Raw genomic sequence first — 18,172 nt, forward strand, 5'->3', positions numbered from 1 at the left:
ATTGTTAAAAAAGAGTTGTTAAAAAAGACATTTCCATTTTTAAATGGATTTGAAAGTAATTGATAGTTGATTTGGAAGTAAAGTTTGTGAGAATTAGTATATGATTTGATTGATATAACAGATAAAAAACTTTTGTTTAATTGATATAAATTATAAATTACTAAAATGCCCTAGTTATTAAAGTAATATAAAATGATAATTGTTAATTTTATATTTAATTCTAAAAGTATTTATAAAGAGAAATTTTTTCTTTCAAATGTAAAAAAATGGTAATTTAGTAAATTAAAATAATAATAATTATTATTATTATTAATTTTTTTAATTAATATTATTTTTTTATTTTATTGATATTATTATTATTCTTCTTATTATTATTAATATTACTCTGGTTAATATATTTAATACTGTTATTATATTTATTATTATCATATTTATTAGTATTATTATTTTCTAATAAATCCCTCTAAATCACATCTCATGCGATGATTGAAGAAAAAAGAATCTCGCATTTCCTCGCACTTATTATCAAAGGTGAGAATTCGACTTACTGGAAACTAAATTCCCAATCTACAAACATGCCCATTTTATAAATTATTTTGTAACGGATGTATATGGAAAATTTATTTTTATAAGGCATTATTTGGAGAAAATAGTTATAAGCAATATATACGAACAACATATATTCATATACAAGTTGAAAGTTGACAACTTTTTTTTCTTCAAATAAATAATATATTTTTAAAATGAAACAAATAAACACTTCCAACCTTTAGATTTATTTACTGTTTATATGACTCGATTTATGTGGAGCCAAATTTTAATATGGAAATGGTGTTTATTTGTATTGAAAAACTATACTATAATAATTGTTCACGAAAAATCACTATTCACATGTTAGAATTTGTCTATCCGATGATTGAATTTGAAGTAGAAATAATTGAATTCGTGAAAAATTATTCATATGAATAATTTTGGAGGAGTTTATTTTTGTACTTAAAAAAAAGGTTTGAAAAAAAAAAGCCCAAGAGTAAACAAATGAGAGTATGAGGTGCTTAGGTTGTAATAAAAAGAAAATAATATGAAAAAGTAGATGGATTTTGTAAATATAAAACACATCAAACAATTAAGAAAAAAGAAAAAATATATAACAAAAAAAAACACGAAAATAAAGATTAAAAGAATAATATATATATATATATAAAAAATTAACCTAATAAATTATGAAAACTTTAATAATTTAAACAAAATGAAAACAATATAAGTATTAGATGAATATATATATATATATATATATATATATATATATATATATATATATATATATATATATATATATATATATATATATATATATATATATATATATATATATATATATATATATATATATATATGGGATTTGCTAACATGCGTATGTCTGTTTTTTAGTTGGTATATTTTAGCAATGTGTACCGAGTTTTACTAGACAAAAATACCCTTATATAACATGATTATAAGTTTTAAGGTTAAGCTCATTTTAATAATTTTCATTCCCAAAACAAAAAAAGAAACCCCCAAACCCTTGTTCACCAAAAAAAACACAAAAAAAACAGAAACACTGGTTGTTGAACAATCTTACAAAAATTGATTTTATAATGAGTTTTCATTTTATAATTTTTGTCTTATCTAATTTTATCCAATTTTCACAAGCATAAAGGAATTGGTAATTGATCTGGAAAAAAAATCAGAAATACTCGCTTTTAAACAATTTCTTACAAAAAATGATTTTATAATGAGTTTTCATTTTATGATTTTTGTCTTATCTAATTTTATCTAATTTTCACAAGCATAATGAAATCCGAAGGAATTGGTTGGCCTGGAGGGTTTTTTTAGAAATGATGATTCAACCTATGCAGATGATGAAATTAGAGAGGTTAATGAAGATGGTGAAATTGAAGAGATCTTGAATGAACCTTTGTCTCAAGGTGAATATTTCAATGCTCAACTCTTTACAAAGGCAAATTGTTTAAAGACAAGTGTTACTGATTTTCAACTGGGACTACAATAACGATGACAGAGAAAAGGTTGGAGTGTGAGAGATGAAAGAGAAAGGGTTAAGAGGAATGAGAGGGGTGAGCAAGAGTTTGGGGTTTTTGTTTTTTTTAGTTTTGAGAATGAAAATTATTAAAATACCCTTAACCTTAAAACTTAGAATTCATGATATGTAAAGGTATTTTTGTCTACTAAAACCCGGTACCAACTGAAAAACAGACATACGCACATTAACAAACCCATATATATATATATATATATATATATATATATATATATATATATATATATATATATATATATATATATATATATTCTTCATATCAATTTAAAAAACTAAATATTATTCATACCTATACTTATATCTAGTTATTATTAAATTTTTTTAATAAAGATACTCACTTGAGTTCGAAATTCGGAGTTCGGACAATATAGATATATTATATCAAATTATTACCATTTGAATTGTATTCGTACAAGAGAGTGAAATCTAAAAGAAAAAGTATAATATTTGATAACAATATTATTATTTATAATATTTTATTACAATATAATTATTCATAGTATTATTTTTAAAGTTATTTAAAAAACGAAGTATGAAATCTATAATAAGTTAAAACATAAATTTTAATTATTAAATTTATATTAAAGAAAAATTTTAAATACTTAAAAATATTATTAAGGAAAAAAAATTGAAATATTACATACAAGGAAAATTTTTCTAGACAATAATTGAAAAACAATTAGAACATTTACTACGATAACCCATTTTTGTCATATGTAACATCTAAAGTTAGTAAATTTATACAAGTAACTGAATTATTATAAGTTAGATATTAAACAATAAATAACTACCATAAACATACTATACGTATTTGTTGTCCACCATGAAACCATGATATATTTTTCAAAAATTATAAACTAATGAAAAATCTATACAATACAAAACTATATACCTATATAACAAATGTATTTTAACCAACCATTAATAGATTCACTATTTCTTAACCCACATACTCGCATTCTCTTCAATTTAAATATAACATGCAATCATTACAACACAGATAAATAACAAACCAACACATAATACAAGGTAAGCTAGTGTACATTTAAATCATGTTACTTATAAAATTTAACATTAATCCATACTAACCATTCATTCTTTCAACATTTCACACATTATATTGAATCATTAATAGCATAAAGAATATCATACATCAAAGACATTCATGTCTCTTCCATACACATATATACATATGATACGAGATTTTCATAGGACTTAATGTATCGAGTATAATATAAGATCATGCATTTGTCATACTCACTCCTATCTCTCAAGGGTTATGACTATATCATAATAGAGTCACATCCCCTGCCAAGGAACATATATAATATTTGATTCTTTTACCAAATATATAGATGATGACCTCCTTCAATTCTCACACTAAATATCTTTCTTTACATGAATCTAATACTTAGTACAATCATGATAGTCTCACTTTAACTTTGACTTTAATACACTAAACATAGTAACATTCCTACCATAGGAATGACCACCCTCTCATCATTTCATATCATTCATATCAAATCACAATGCAAACTATAAACAATATAAAACATATTCAAACATTGAGGAATGAATATTCTTGTTAGGTGAAAACATATATGGCTCAATAAGTGTCTAATGGAATAAGACTCGTCCAGTGACCATATCACTTACCTAACGAGAATATAACTTTAATGCTCTCTGACTTAGCACTCATTCAACGACTTACAAGCTCATCCAACAAGACTCACTCACCTAGTAAGACAAGCACACACCTTGCTCTCGAGTTTTTTACATTTTCCTTTAGCTATGTTTTTACTTGCTCAACAAGTTTATCTATTGACACCACTTATAACAAGCTCCCCCAAAGAGGAATAACTTACCTAAAGAGGAATAACTTACCTAGAGAGGAATAACTCACCCAGAGAACAATAACTCACCCAACTAGTAAAAGTATTAGAGCTCTCTGTGATGCAGATTTTGCACTTTTGCTTAGCGAGTTATATGCTCGCCTAACGAGTTTGCATAATTTTACAAAACAAATCCAAATTGGCTATGCTGTAAATCAACATTTATGCATTTTACTTATTTTTCAGTTAAAAATAATCTTTTGATACTTTTATCAAAACCTCAAAACAAAATCACACAAACAATCATACATGTTATAAATACGGAAAACTCATATTACGTATAATCAATTCAAATATCAAGCATCTAAAAATATTATTTTAAATAATTCTTTACACAACAATTTATAACATTATACAATCACACATATTACAACTCATAATATAGTCATAAATTTAAATTTAAAATTAACCACTACACTTTTAGGTATTTTCTAGGTTTTTATACAAATTTTTACTCATTTTTAACAAATTAACAATATAATTTAGATTAAATTTCTTATTTTTTTCCCTTTTCCGAATCAATTAAAATTACTTCCATTTTTTTTATTTGTCTTTCCCTTAAACCAATTCCATTTTCCCGTAATTTATTAATATATCTACTCTTTTTGTGAGATATATGAATAATAATAATAAAATGTGAAAAAAAAGTTAGCAAAACATCTTTAAAACACTTTATAAGACTAATATTTAATCTCTTAACGAATAGACCATATTCACCCAAAGATAACGAAATAAATCGATGAAAATATTTTTGTTAAAGGTTTAATTATAAATTCCCCTTTTAAAGTTACAAATTTATTTTCTCTAAAATTGTATACTAACTTTTTTCTTTATATATTATTATTTTTTATTTTAGTTCATATCATTGTAATATTTTTTTAATTCCTAGGATTAAAATGTGATAAAAATTATTAGCAAAAATAAAAAATATTTTTAAAAGTAGAAAGTAACAATAATTTTAATCGTAGATATGAATTACCAATTTAATCTTTCATAGATAAAATAAGCCTTTATCGTATAGCCATTGCCTCTGATTCTAAAAGGGCCCTTCTCTTTTTCGGAAACCTCCTTCTCTCTAGCACAGTTTTCCTAAAATTGCTTTCCAAGCAGGTTCCCAAATTCTGAAATCAAGGGTTTTTGAAATTCAATTATCACATTCTTATACCTATACCTACACACTTGGCGTTCAATTAATCTCCTTTCTGTGTTTACCTACTCTGTTCTCTCAACTGCTAAGCTTTGCCATGGCTACCAAAAAAGTCAAACCCATTGGCATTGACTTGGGCACATCCTACAGCTGCGTAGCAGTGTGGCAAGACAGCCGTGTCCAAGTCATTTCCAACGACCAAGGCAACCGCACTACCCCTTCCTACGTTGCCTTCACCGACACTCAGAGGTTGTTGGGCGATGATGCCATGAATCAGCGATTCAAGAACCCTCACAACACTGTCTTCGATGCCAAACGTTTGATCGGTCGCAGATTCTCCGACATGTCTGTTCAGCAAGACATGAAGCTCTGGCCCTTTAAGGTTGTCCCTGGGACCAGAGACAAACCAATGATTGCGATCACCTACAAAGGCGAAGAGAAGCACCTTGCAGCAGAAGAGATATCTTCCATGGTGCTGTTTAAGATGAAGGAGGTCGCGGAATCCTATTTGGATCACGCAGTAAGGGATGCAGTTATCACTGTCCCTGCTTACTTCAGCAACGCGCAGAGACAAGCCACAAAGGATGCTGGGAAAATCGCTGGTTTGAATGTGTTGAGGATCATCAACGAGCCAACCGCAGCTGCCATTGCTTATGGATTGGACAGGAAAGGATTCAGAGAGGGTGATCAGAACGTCCTTGTGTTTGATCTCGGAGGTGGAACATTTGATGTTTCCTTGGTGACAATTGATGAAGGGATGTTTAAGGTTAAGGCCACGGTGGGAGATACTCATTTGGGTGGTGTGGATTTTGATAACAAATTGGTGAACCATCTTGTGAATGTGTTTAGAGAGAAATACGGGAAGGATATCAGTGGGAACGCGAAATCTTTGGTAAGATTAAGGTCAGCATGCGAGAAAGCTAAGAGGATTCTGTCTTCGACTTCCCAGACCATTATAGAGCTTGATTCTTTATATGAAGGGATTGATCTATATGCCTCTGTTACGAGGGCCTTGTTCGAGGAACTGAACAAAGACTTGTTCATTAAGTGTAAGGAGACAGTGGAAAAGTGCCTGGTTGAGGCCAAGGTTGACAAGAGCCAAGTTCATGAGATCGTTCTTGTCGGTGGGTCCACTAGAATTCCAAAGGTACAGCAACTTCTGAAGGACATGTTCAGCGTCAACGGTAAAATCAAAGAGCTTTGCAAAAGCATCAACCCTGACGAGGCCGTGGCGTACGGTGCTGCAGTTCAGGCAGCAATTTTGAGCGGTGAAGGAGATAAAAAGGTGGAGGAGTTGTTGTTATTGGACGTGATGCCAATTAGTCTCGGAATTGAGGGTGCTGGTGGTGCCATGTTAGTGTTGATCCCCAAGAACACCGTGATCCCCACCAAGAAGGAGAGGGTTTGTTCGACCTGGTACGACAATCAGAAAAGCGTCACGGTCAAAGTGTTTGAGGGAGAACGAGGCATGGTAAAAGACAACTTCTTTCTCGGCAAGTTTGTCCTCCATGGGTTCGAGCCATCGCTAAAGGGAGTCCCACAAATCAACGTTAGCTTTGACGTGGACGCAGATGGCATTGTGGAGGTGACGGCGGAAGATAAAGCCACGGGTCTAAAGAAGAAGATAGTGATCAATAACAGGCAAGGAAGGTTGAACCCGGAAGAGATCAGAAAGATGGTGAGGGATTCACAGAAGTATAGGGCAGAGGATGAGGTGGGGAAGAGGAAGATGAAGGCAAAGAACGCACTTGAGAATTTCGCTTATGAAATGAGGGAGAGAGCGAGAAGGATCGAAGGGGCAGTGGAAGAAACCATAGAGTGGCTAGAGAATAACCAATTAGCAGAGACAGAGGAGTTTGAGTACAAGAAGCAGGAGTTAGGAAGGTATCTAAAAGATTATCCCAATCCGAATAATACCTCAAATTCTGAGGTTAAGGTTCCTATATGGTGTACGTGGAGATGTCCACCCAGTGGGTGGGTTTGTCTGAACACGGATGGGTCGGTGTTTGAGAACCGTCGAACAGGGTGTAGCAGAGGTGCGTGCGGGGGTCTAGTTCGAGATTCCGCAGGATGTTTTCTAGGTGGTTTCGGTGTTAATTTGGGGCCCACATCAGTGACTTCAGCGGAGTTGTGGGGGGTTGTTCACGGTCTGAAGTTAGCGTGGGATCTTGGTTGTAAGAAGGTGAAGGTGGATATTGATTCGAGCCATGCTCTTGGTCTGGTTAGGCACTGTCCAGTGGGTAACGACCCAGCGTTTGCGGTGGTTCAGGAGATCAATGAGCTTGTACGGAAGGATTGGTTGGTGGAGTTCTCCCACGTGTTTAGAGAATCTAATCGTGCGGCTGATCGCTTGGCGCACTTGGGACACTCCCACTCTTTGGAATCGGGTGGGAAGCGATTTTCGGACCCTCCATCTGCCATTGTTGATATTCTTCGAGATGACTTGGCAGGTCTTGCAAAGCAACGTGGCGTTCCGTAGTGTGGTTTATCTGTATTTACTCATCCATGATTGTAAGTTTTTTTTTTTTTTAACTTTTCTTCTTTTATGATGTGGCCACTGTGCTTGTAATTATTTGTCCATTAACTATAAATTAAGCATATAATTATGAGTACAGATATACCAGATCACACTCAACAAAACTTTCTCAAAAATATAAATTTGGTCAAAATTTCTATAAATGTTATTTTAAATAAAAATATATAATTTAGATAATTCAAAATATGTTTTAGCTCGACCTATTTAAAACATAAAATGCCATTATTAATAAGTATTGTTTTATTTAATTTATTATAAAGGATTAAAATTTTATTTTATATTAGTGACTTGTACCTCGCTTAGATTTTAATTGATCTATTTCAGCACGTAATATTGTTGAATAAATTTTTGTAAAGTACGATGTTTTCATAAAGTAGATCGGTTCAGGAAAATATTTATTATAAAAGACTTTCTTATTCTAGGAAGAGTTTTAAAAATTTGTTGAGAGGATAAGTAAAAGCATAAAGAGTTATTTAATTATTGATATTTTTTTATTGAAATTAAAGGTAATAGAAATAGGTCAATCCGGTTTACTTAAGTAGAGTCTAATATTGGTTTGTCAAAAATAAGTGGGATTATATCAGAATCATTAAAAACGCATCCAAAAACCCTCTGAACGGACGTCAGGTGTCAAACGAAGGAGATTTGTAAATCAGATAGTGGAATGCAGGTGTCGGCAGATGAGTGGACGTTCGTTTTAAACAAAACTGAGTTTTTGAAAGTTTACGTCACACTCTCTGCATGCATCTTCTTCTCCAAAAACTCTGAAATTCTCATTTCTCATTCTCTCTAAAAGCTCTCCTTTCTCTCTACCAAATCTCACATTTCTTTCCTTCGATCACCGTTTAGGCACCGTAGAAGCACTTACGGCGTCAAGAGCTTCCGTTTGAACCGATCAGTTTCAGATTCTATGCTGGTAAGTTCATCTCTCTCAGCCGGATGGTTTTCTGTACATGCAAACTCAGGTTTCAGTTGCATGAGGTTCTTAATCCCTTTTTGAACACCTTTCTGGTTTTTCATTTTGGTCAGTTCCGTACCTCAAGAGCATAGTCTTTTAAGAGATTGGTGGTGAGCTATTCTGTTCAAACTGTGAACGTTCGTTCACTTTATAAGGTAAGGGAAGCTTATTTAATTTAATTTGCATACTGTTGTGTTGCATGAACGTTCGTTGATTTAATGATTGGAAAGGAAGTATGATTGTGCTATGTTTTGATGTATGAAGTGTATGGAATTTCTATGATATGGATTGGATGAAGTATGAAAATGAACTATGATATTCATATATGAAAGTATGAATATATATATATATATATGTTGAGAAATTTAATTGAGATAAATGATTATGGTATGAAATTTCTACATGAAAGAGTAATTCGTCACCGAATGGTCATCGACCGTTTGGTATTTCATATTAAATTTGGTTAGACTTGGATTCTTTTATTTGGGAAAAATCCTAGTTGAGGATGATCGTCTTCGTTCGAAAATACTGTGCATGAACGATCGTTCTTAATGGTGCTTGGTCTTAAACCAAGCGATTGTCTGAATGGTGATTGGTCTTAAACCAAGTGAACGTCTGAATGGTGCTGGGTCATAAACCAAGCGATCGTCTGAATGGTGCTTGGTCTTAAACCAAGTGATCGTCTGAATGGTGCTTGGTCTTAAACCAAGCGATTGTCTGAATGGTGCTTGGTCTTAAACCAAGTGATCATCTGAATGGTGCTTGGTCTTAAACCAAGTGATCGTCTGAATGGTGTTTGGTCTTAAACCAAGTGATCGTCTGAATGGTGCTTGGTCTTAAACCAAGCGATCGTCTAAATGGTGCTTAGTCTTACACCAAGTGATCGTCCCGGATGATGCTCGGTCGTACACCAAACGATCGTTCTCATTCCTTTTATAATATATCTTGATGAAAATAGAATTCGTCCAACTTCAATAGAATTTTCATTTTCCGTGTTCGGTCATTGACTGGCATTGGTTTTATTGATGCTAAACTCAAATAAGCTAAGTATTCATAAGCGTTCAGTTTCTTCATGTGAATTCTTCTAAGTATTATTCTTTGAAGTGTCTATAGTTATTGATTCCGGCCTAGAACCTTAGTAATTAACATGGTCTTTTTCAGTGTTCAGTTGGAACTCGCAAAAGTCAGTTCGTCTAATGGGCTTATCTTTTAAGTAACGATCGTTCGTTCTAGTCGTTCATGTTTTATATGATCGAACTCGGTTTCTTTCTTAAATCGTTAGTAATCCTCTCGGTCTTAATCTATTTTGGAATTGGAGACCTCACTGTCTCTTCCCAAGTGTCCATCCTCGTTCTGAGTAGGATTGAACGTTCGGTATTTAGTGTTCTTAATAATCTTTGAACTAAGATGAAATTGAGATGATTGTAATGAAAGATGAAGAGAATATGATGTGAATAAAATGTATTGGTTTATTGACGAGCGTTCCGGGGAGGAACGACTCATGATTGAATATGGAGATTTGTAATGTATGAATGTGGGCATGCTAAGCTGGCTGTTCATCCTGATGTTTCGTGAGTATTCATCCTCACGTAGAGGAGGGTAGGTCATGTGTGGAAACGGCAGGAGGTCCTAGTCCTTAGGGGTACTTTGGACAGATAGGGCTAACCTCGGGTGGCAGCTGTTGAGGGCATCCCAGTTACTACATCACCCGAGTGCAAGAATGCTTGTAGCTACACAGATTTCATACAGTCCGGACAGTCAGTCTAGTATTAAACTTTGTATGAACGAACTATGGATTTATCTTGTTTGGTTGATTGTGTGAAATATATGTTTATACATGAATTAAATTATATAAGCTTACCTTGTATTTCCTATCTTGTCATGTTTTGTACGTCCGTCTTTGTCATTGCAATGATCATCCATGTGGATGTGAGCAGAAGGAGACATATTGCTGGAAGAGATGCGGGAAGAGGAAAATCTGGTCGAGGTTGAAGTGAAGACCGAACAATAGGACGTTCGGTTAGTACTTTAGTTTGTATAGTAAGGTGGTCGTTCGATCACCCTTCCTTTTGTTTAGAACGACCGTTCGGTAGTTCTTTTGTAAACCGATCAGTCGGGAGTGTACCTTGGACAAAATTTTAAATTCTATTAATGTATCTTCAGGTCGTTCAGCCATAACAGTATACTATGTTTAGTGTAAGACTGATCTGAGTTATTATTAATTGTAATTATTCAATTATATGATCTTAACTGTATTTTTGGGATGTTACAAATTACTTATTTATCAATTAAAAATGAGTTGAATTTTATATCGGACTGACATGCTGGTCCATCTTTTTTTGTCATCGAAAATATAATATCACATGGAAACAAATTAGAAATTTTAACTTTTTACATAAAAGCAGGCTGATGTCAAGTTGTCATATCGAAACTGTCAATAATGAAACAATAAAGGAAGAGAGATGAATAAATGACACATGAATTTAAAGTAGTACAACTTATTTATAAATGTCTGAGTATTGTAGGCATATATCTATATTACACTAGTAAATATATTTAGTTTGATGTGTCTCTCAAGCTTTACATACAGTTGCTTATATAACTAAATAGAGAACAACATCTCATTACTAAACCATGTAGAATTAAATTGAGCTCAACAATACTAACAATTATCTCACTTGGAGTCTGATTTACATTATCATCTAATGTAATTGCCTTCATCGTTAATTATTCTTTAGGGTCAGTTGAGACAATACAAAGCCTCAACATATTAACTGGATTCTTTGCATCTGAAATCTTCGACAAAGACAAGTTTCCATCATTTATAAAGTTTATGATAAAGTGATACTTCAATTCAACATGCTTGCATCTAAAATGAAAATTGGATTTTTAGCAAGATATATATAGCACTTTGACTATCATTGAATAATGGAGGGTCGTCAGATTTTAAACACAAAAAAGACATTAGATTTATTCTTAAGAAAGTTGATCCATACCTCTCTTGTAGAATCATTAATTAAGGTTACATAATTTTTGTGAATCTCCAAGGATTTAACTGGAGTTGCCCTAAAACATTTGTATGCGCCAACGTCTTACCTATTTTAGAGAAGTTAACTTTTTCTGCTTTGCAAAGATATAATGTTCATAAGGCCCAACATCAATGCTTCAAGTTAGCTTTTGAGATTATTAGTTTCATTTCTTTTTCATTCATATGTACAAGCCTTTGATGTCACAAGGAAGAACTATTGTCAACTTCTACAATAAATATCATATCGTCATTTTCAATCATGTAAAGAGATTTTGCTTCTTTTCAGAACAATAACAAAATTGTTTTCATTACTTTTCAATGTCCATATCCAAAAGTGGTGTAATGCTCCTCATCTTCCAACTATCTCATAGATATTAAGTTTATATTTTTTAGATGTGAAAGATTATACAAATAATTTAATGTGATTTAGAGCTATTCTTGGTCACAGTGTTAGAATATATTAATATGAAGTATTGCAAAGTGAGTTCAATTTATTTTTAATGAAGTCATTCTACCGTGATTAAAGTTTCTTGTAAAATTAAGAGAATATAACCATTTGTTATTGAAAATATGATTATTGTGATAATAATTACAAAGTGATGCAACAACTATCATATATATTGAATTCTGTTTAAAAAAAAACTGTCGAATTTTAATTAAGAAATTAAGGTTTTTTTATTGAACCGGACATGTACAATGGTGTCAGGCCGAAAATAATTTCCTTCAACAGGCCTAAAATAATTTCTTTCAAAAATCAGTTTTCAAATAATTTAATCTTGAATCCAACACATTAACCATTTAATATAAAATTGTACAGTTTACAAAGACTAAGAGTAAAGTATAATTAGATCTACTGAAAAATACATTAATGATATTTAATTTAGAGGTTTTATTACAAAAATATATTAAAAAAAGTTTAATTTGTCATAATTGTTAAACATGTATTGTCTTAAATGTGCTTTCAGCTTTTCAGATTTGAACAGAAAGTTTAGCAAAAAGAAGTTGAGATGAGTGGATTTTGAGCTTTCCTTGGCCAATGAGCGTTGACTCCTTAGGTAAGAAGCAGAGATTGTTTTTAATTTTATCTTTGCAATCCGTACTGCAATTTGTAGGGTCTCCTTAGCTAAGAAGTAGGTAGCAAATCGGATTCAGTTTTATCTTCAAATAATTATTAACTAATTAAATATAAGGGAATAAGGTGCTCATGATTCTAAGTATCACTTTAACCTACTCCTTGTCTTCTCATACTTCATAGTTTTGGTTGCTTAAGGCATTTTACCTTTCGTTTGAACTACATTAAGTTAGAAATGAAAAAAAAAATGAAAATAAGGTTATTTATATTCAGAAAAAGTAAATAAATTTGAATGAAAAATTTACAATAAATATGATTAAAGTTATTTTACTTTCTATTTATATTTTTATATTAATAATATCATTAATTATTTATTTTATTATAAAAAAAACTAAAGGCATAATTGATTATGATGAAATGGAACATTATGTGTTACTATAGTATAATTTACAATAACTCCTTTTCGCATGTAACATCTTTAAATTATTTTATTTTATTTTTACTCTGATTATTTATTTTATTATAATATTAAAAGCATATATTGATAAAATATTAATAGTTAATAAACAAATATATATATATATATATATATATATATATATATATATATATATATATATATATATATATATATATATATATATATATATATATAATAATCAATCATATTTTGTGAATTCATTTGTTATTATTTAAAACATAATTAATCACGTATTAATTTGGGAAATATTTTCAATATTGCAAAAGGTTTAACGTTTAAAACATTTTATTTTTCATATTGTTTAATATTTTATCACTGAATTTTCTCAATAATGCTTCTGTCTTATGCCATAAGCATATGGGATGTAGAAAGAAGAATAATCATATAAGAAATCAAATTTATTCTTAAGATAGTAGACCTATAATTTTTTTAAATCATCATGTTATATAATACTGTGAACTATCAAGGTTAGAGTTGGTTTTCAAACATATGTATGCACTAATTATAGTATTTCAACTTTAGATGTCTTACCTATTTTAGAGAAGTTAATTTTTTTTTTGCTTTCCAATGCTACAATGTTCACAAGTCTCAACGTCAACATGTTTCAAGTTAAATATTTTACCTTTTGAGATCCTCATTCATATGTCTAAGCCTTTAATGCCATAAGGAGAAATTTTTGTCAACTTTTGTAATGTATATCATATTGCAATCATGTAAAGAGGTCTTTGCTTCTATATCCACAAGCAACAACAAAATTGTCTTTCATTATCATCCAATGTCCATTTACAAAAGTGGTGTAATGCCCCTCGTCATCCAACTGCCATATATATATATATATATATACTAAGTTTCTCTTTAAGGTAGAAATACGTCTAACATTATTCAAAGTCCACATGCTTCTATTAGAGATTTTGATTTTATAATATCACTCGTCTCAATAATATCAAGAGATTTTCTAAACATTCTCAAACTTTTCAAAAATGTAGTTAGATTATAATTTTAAGGAACGTGTAGTATGACATCACGTACCTGAGTCCATAATTCACAAGTCAATGGAACTATCTAAACTACACAATAATGCATTTGCAATTTCATCATTCCAAATTTTTATTGGTGGTCCAGACTTTTGTTTGTGGTCTTCCTCTATACTTTGATCTGCCTCAACCTTGATTTCTGATTATTTCTTCCTTTATTTTATTCATCGAAGAACCTGAAGTCACCATGACTTCTCTTAATCGATATTTGAAACCAAATCTTTTTTTATATGTGGAAGATCAGACAAAGCTACAACCACATAACATAGTTCGGTGTACATTTGTACATCTACTTTCATACTACACTAGAAAGTATATTTACTTTGGTGCGTTTTTCAAGTTTTACAGAGAGTTGCTTATATAACTAAATAAATAACATCTCATCTCAACAATATGAGACTAAATTAAGTTTTACAGAAAGTTACTTATATAACTAAATAAATAACATCTCATCTCAACGATATGAGACAAATTTTTTTTATAAAATTAAAAGAATATAACTGTTTGTAGTTGAAAAATATGATTATTGTGATAATAATACTGGTAACTATCTCACAAAGTGATGCCACAACTATTATATACATTGAATCTGTGTTTTTTTAAAAAAACTGTCCAATTCTAATTAAGAAATTAAGGTTTTTTTCTTGAGCCGGATGTGTACATAGGTCCGGTATGTACAGGCCGAAAATAATTTCTTTCAAGAGCCAGTTTTCAAATAATTTAATCTTGAACCCAGCACATTAACCATTTAATATAAAATTGTACAGTTTATAAAGACTAAAAGTAAACCTATAATTAGATCTGCTGAAAAATAAATTCATGATATTTAATTTAGAGGTTTTATTACAAAATATATTAAAAAAATATAATTTATCATAATTGTTAAACATATATTGTCTTAAATGTGCTTTCAGCTTTTCAGATTTAAACAGAAAGTTTAGACAAAAAGAAGTTGAGAGGAGTGGATTTTGAGCTTTACTTGGCCAATGAGTGTTGACTCCTTAGGTAAGAAGCATTACATTATTTTCAATTTTATCTTTGGAATCCGTACTGAAAATTGTTGTGGTCTCCTTAGCTAATAAGTAGGTGGTCCAGCTTCGCAAATAGGATTCAGTTTTATCTTCAAATAATTAACCAATTAAATATAAGGGAATAACGTTCGCATACTTCATGGTTTTGTTTGCTTAAGGCATTTTACCTTTTGTTTGAACTAGATTAAGTTAGAAATGAAAAAAAATAAAATGAAAAAAAATAAAATGAAAAAAATAAATGAAAATAAGGTTATTTATATTCAGACAAAGTAAATAAGTTTGAATGAAAAATTTACAATAAATATGATTAAAATTATTTTACTTTCTATTTATATTTTTATATTAAAAATATCATATTAATTATTTATTTTATTATAGAAAACTAACGGCATAATTGATTTTGATGAAATGAAACATTATGTGTTATTATAGTATAATTTACAATAACTCCTTTTCCCATCTAACATCTTTAAATTATTTTATTTTATTTTATCTTTAATCATTTATTTTATTATAATATTAAAAACATATATTGATAAAATATTAATAATTAATAATTAATAAACATATATATATATATATATATATATATATTTATTTATTTATTTGTTGAATTTTCTCAATAATGCTTCTGTATTGAGTATTATATATAGAGCTGTCAAATGAGCTCCTTTAATAAGATTTGGTCCTTTGGGGCCAAAAAAATTCATAGGGCCAAAAACATTCTTCACTGAAAAGTCCATAGAGCTAAAAGTTCCTAAAGCCCTATAGGTCAGGGCCAGCCCATGGGATTTCCCTTTTACAAAATTTAACGTCCAGAAACATAATATCATCATACAAGTAATCACAAATCTTGTTTATTTTTTATCCAGCTTTCATTTTATCTTTGTTAGTAATAACTTATAACCATAATTGATTCATGTGTAATTATATTTTTTTGCCAATAAAATTAATTTTTTACTTCATAACTATTTCTATATTAATTAGTTTAATAATAATGCTTTTATACAATTATTCCTTAATTTCCAAATTTTGTTTTGATAATTTTTTCATCTTAATTATGGTTTGTAAATTTGACAGTTTAGATATATTAATATAAAATAGGTTTAAAAGTTAAAAAATTTAATTTAATTTGAAATTTTTTTATGGACTAACGAATTTATTTATAGATGGTAATTTATTTTGTCACTAGTTTAAATCAATATCATTCGATTAAGATTTGTGATCAAAATTACATTTTTTTTAATTGGTGTGAACATGTTAAAATTTTGACTTAATAACTTTTTAACTTTTTTTAATTTTCCAAATTTAATAAAATTAATATTTATTATTTATAAAGTTATATAATTCTTTTAGAATTTTTTTTATGAAACGTATAATTTAGTAATTTAGATCAATTTATGTATTTTTATGTATTTTCATATATTTTATATTATATTCATTTGTTTTTTTATTAGTTTCTTATTAAAAGACATTGATGTAATTTATTTATTATTATAATTATTATAAGTTTTATTTATTTTATATGTTAATAATTAAATACAATAATAATTTTAATTTTAGTGTTATAAATTATAACATTATATTTATTTAAAAGTATTGTATCTATTATTTAATTACAATCGGCTCAATTATGATAAATAATTAAATAAAAACTATCTTTGTTGGATAAAGATAAGTCTGATTTTAAAATATTAATTTAATCTAAAAGTTTAAAAAAATATGATTTTATAATCACTAGGATTACATCTAGATCTTGTATACTAACATATATGATATTTATAACATTTTTGCTTAACAAGAATTTTCACTAAAAAAGTTAGTTCTTTTATTACGTGAAATTAATTTTAAACTTCATAAAGTTTGTGGTTTAATTTTTTTAATGTATATATATCTATACAAAACATTCAACAAAAGAATTTTATATGACAAACTATAAAAAATAAAATTTTTACACCGATATTAAAAATTCATCCAACCAGTAGATTTGAATTTAAAATCTATCCATAATTAATATTTCAAATATTTATATAGATATCAGAATTCGATTATTGAAAAATCAACTGTGTTACTTTTATAATTTCTTTTTTGAAATTTTTTTCATTTTCTTTTAAATAAAAATAATAATAAAAATTTTCTTTTTTAACTTTCCAAAATAATAAAATTATATATTTAAAGTATCCTTATAATTAAAAAATTATTTTAAATAATTTTTTATAAAATCAATATTTATACATTTATATTTAATTAAAAAGATATTAAATATCATGTAAAATTTGGAAATTATTGAACTTGTAAAGTAAATAAAAGAAATAACTAAAAAAACATTAAAAGTGAATTAATTTAGTTTGGGAGCTAGCCCCATCCTAACCATATCCCAACCCACTTTATGTGGGACTTTAGGGGTTGGGGCTTTTAGAAAGCCCCCTATTAAGTAGGCTAGAAAATTGGGGTTTGATTTTAGAAGGATCAGGGTCAACCCATGGATCAGGAGCTCAAATGACACCTCTACGCTCTTCCTAACTGCCTAGGCAGTTAGGCTAACTAATATCTCTTCCTTCTCTCATACACTAATAACGGCCTAACATTACTCCCCCTCCTTCAGCAACCTTGTCCCCAAAGTTGAACTCAGGGTATTGATCCTTCATGGTTTCCACGTCTTCCCATGTAGCTCCCTCTCTCCCTCCGTCTTGCCACTCCACCAAGACTTGGTGCATTGTTTCTTCCCCCTGTTGCCTTGTTCTCTTCTCAAGAATCCTCATAAGGCCCAACTTCAAGTTAGCTTTTGAGATCATGAGTTTCATTTCTTTCTCTCTCATATGCTCAAGCCTTCGACGCCACAAGTTGGAATTATTGTCAACTTCTACAATGAATATCATATCATCATCTACAATCATG

The 18,172-nt window shown here is 29.6% G+C and overlaps 1 protein-coding gene and 1 long non-coding RNA gene across 2 annotated transcripts; both read left to right on the plus strand.

Moving 5' to 3' along the window:
* Positions 1 to 4,485: 4,485 nt before the first annotated feature.
* LOC108343597 (heat shock 70 kDa protein) lies at positions 4,486 to 7,750 on the plus strand. The gene has a single exon (XM_017581971.2). It carries the CDS (start codon positions 5,232 to 5,234, stop codon positions 7,611 to 7,613), a length of 2,382 nt encoding a protein of 793 aa, XP_017437460.1. The 5' UTR covers positions 4,486 to 5,231; the 3' UTR covers positions 7,614 to 7,750.
* A 769-nt stretch (positions 7,751 to 8,519) lies between these two features.
* LOC128197323 (uncharacterized) lies at positions 8,520 to 10,752 on the plus strand. The gene is made up of 3 exons (XR_008249715.1): positions 8,520 to 8,586; positions 8,700 to 8,783; positions 10,566 to 10,752. It is a non-coding gene; the product is annotated as an uncharacterized LOC128197323 (long non-coding RNA).
* Positions 10,753 to 18,172: the final 7,420 nt, after the last annotated feature.

This window comes from Vigna angularis, chromosome 6, assembly GCF_016808095.1.
Source record: "Vigna angularis cultivar LongXiaoDou No.4 chromosome 6, ASM1680809v1, whole genome shotgun sequence".
NCBI lineage: Eukaryota > Viridiplantae > Streptophyta > Magnoliopsida > Fabales > Fabaceae > Vigna > Vigna angularis.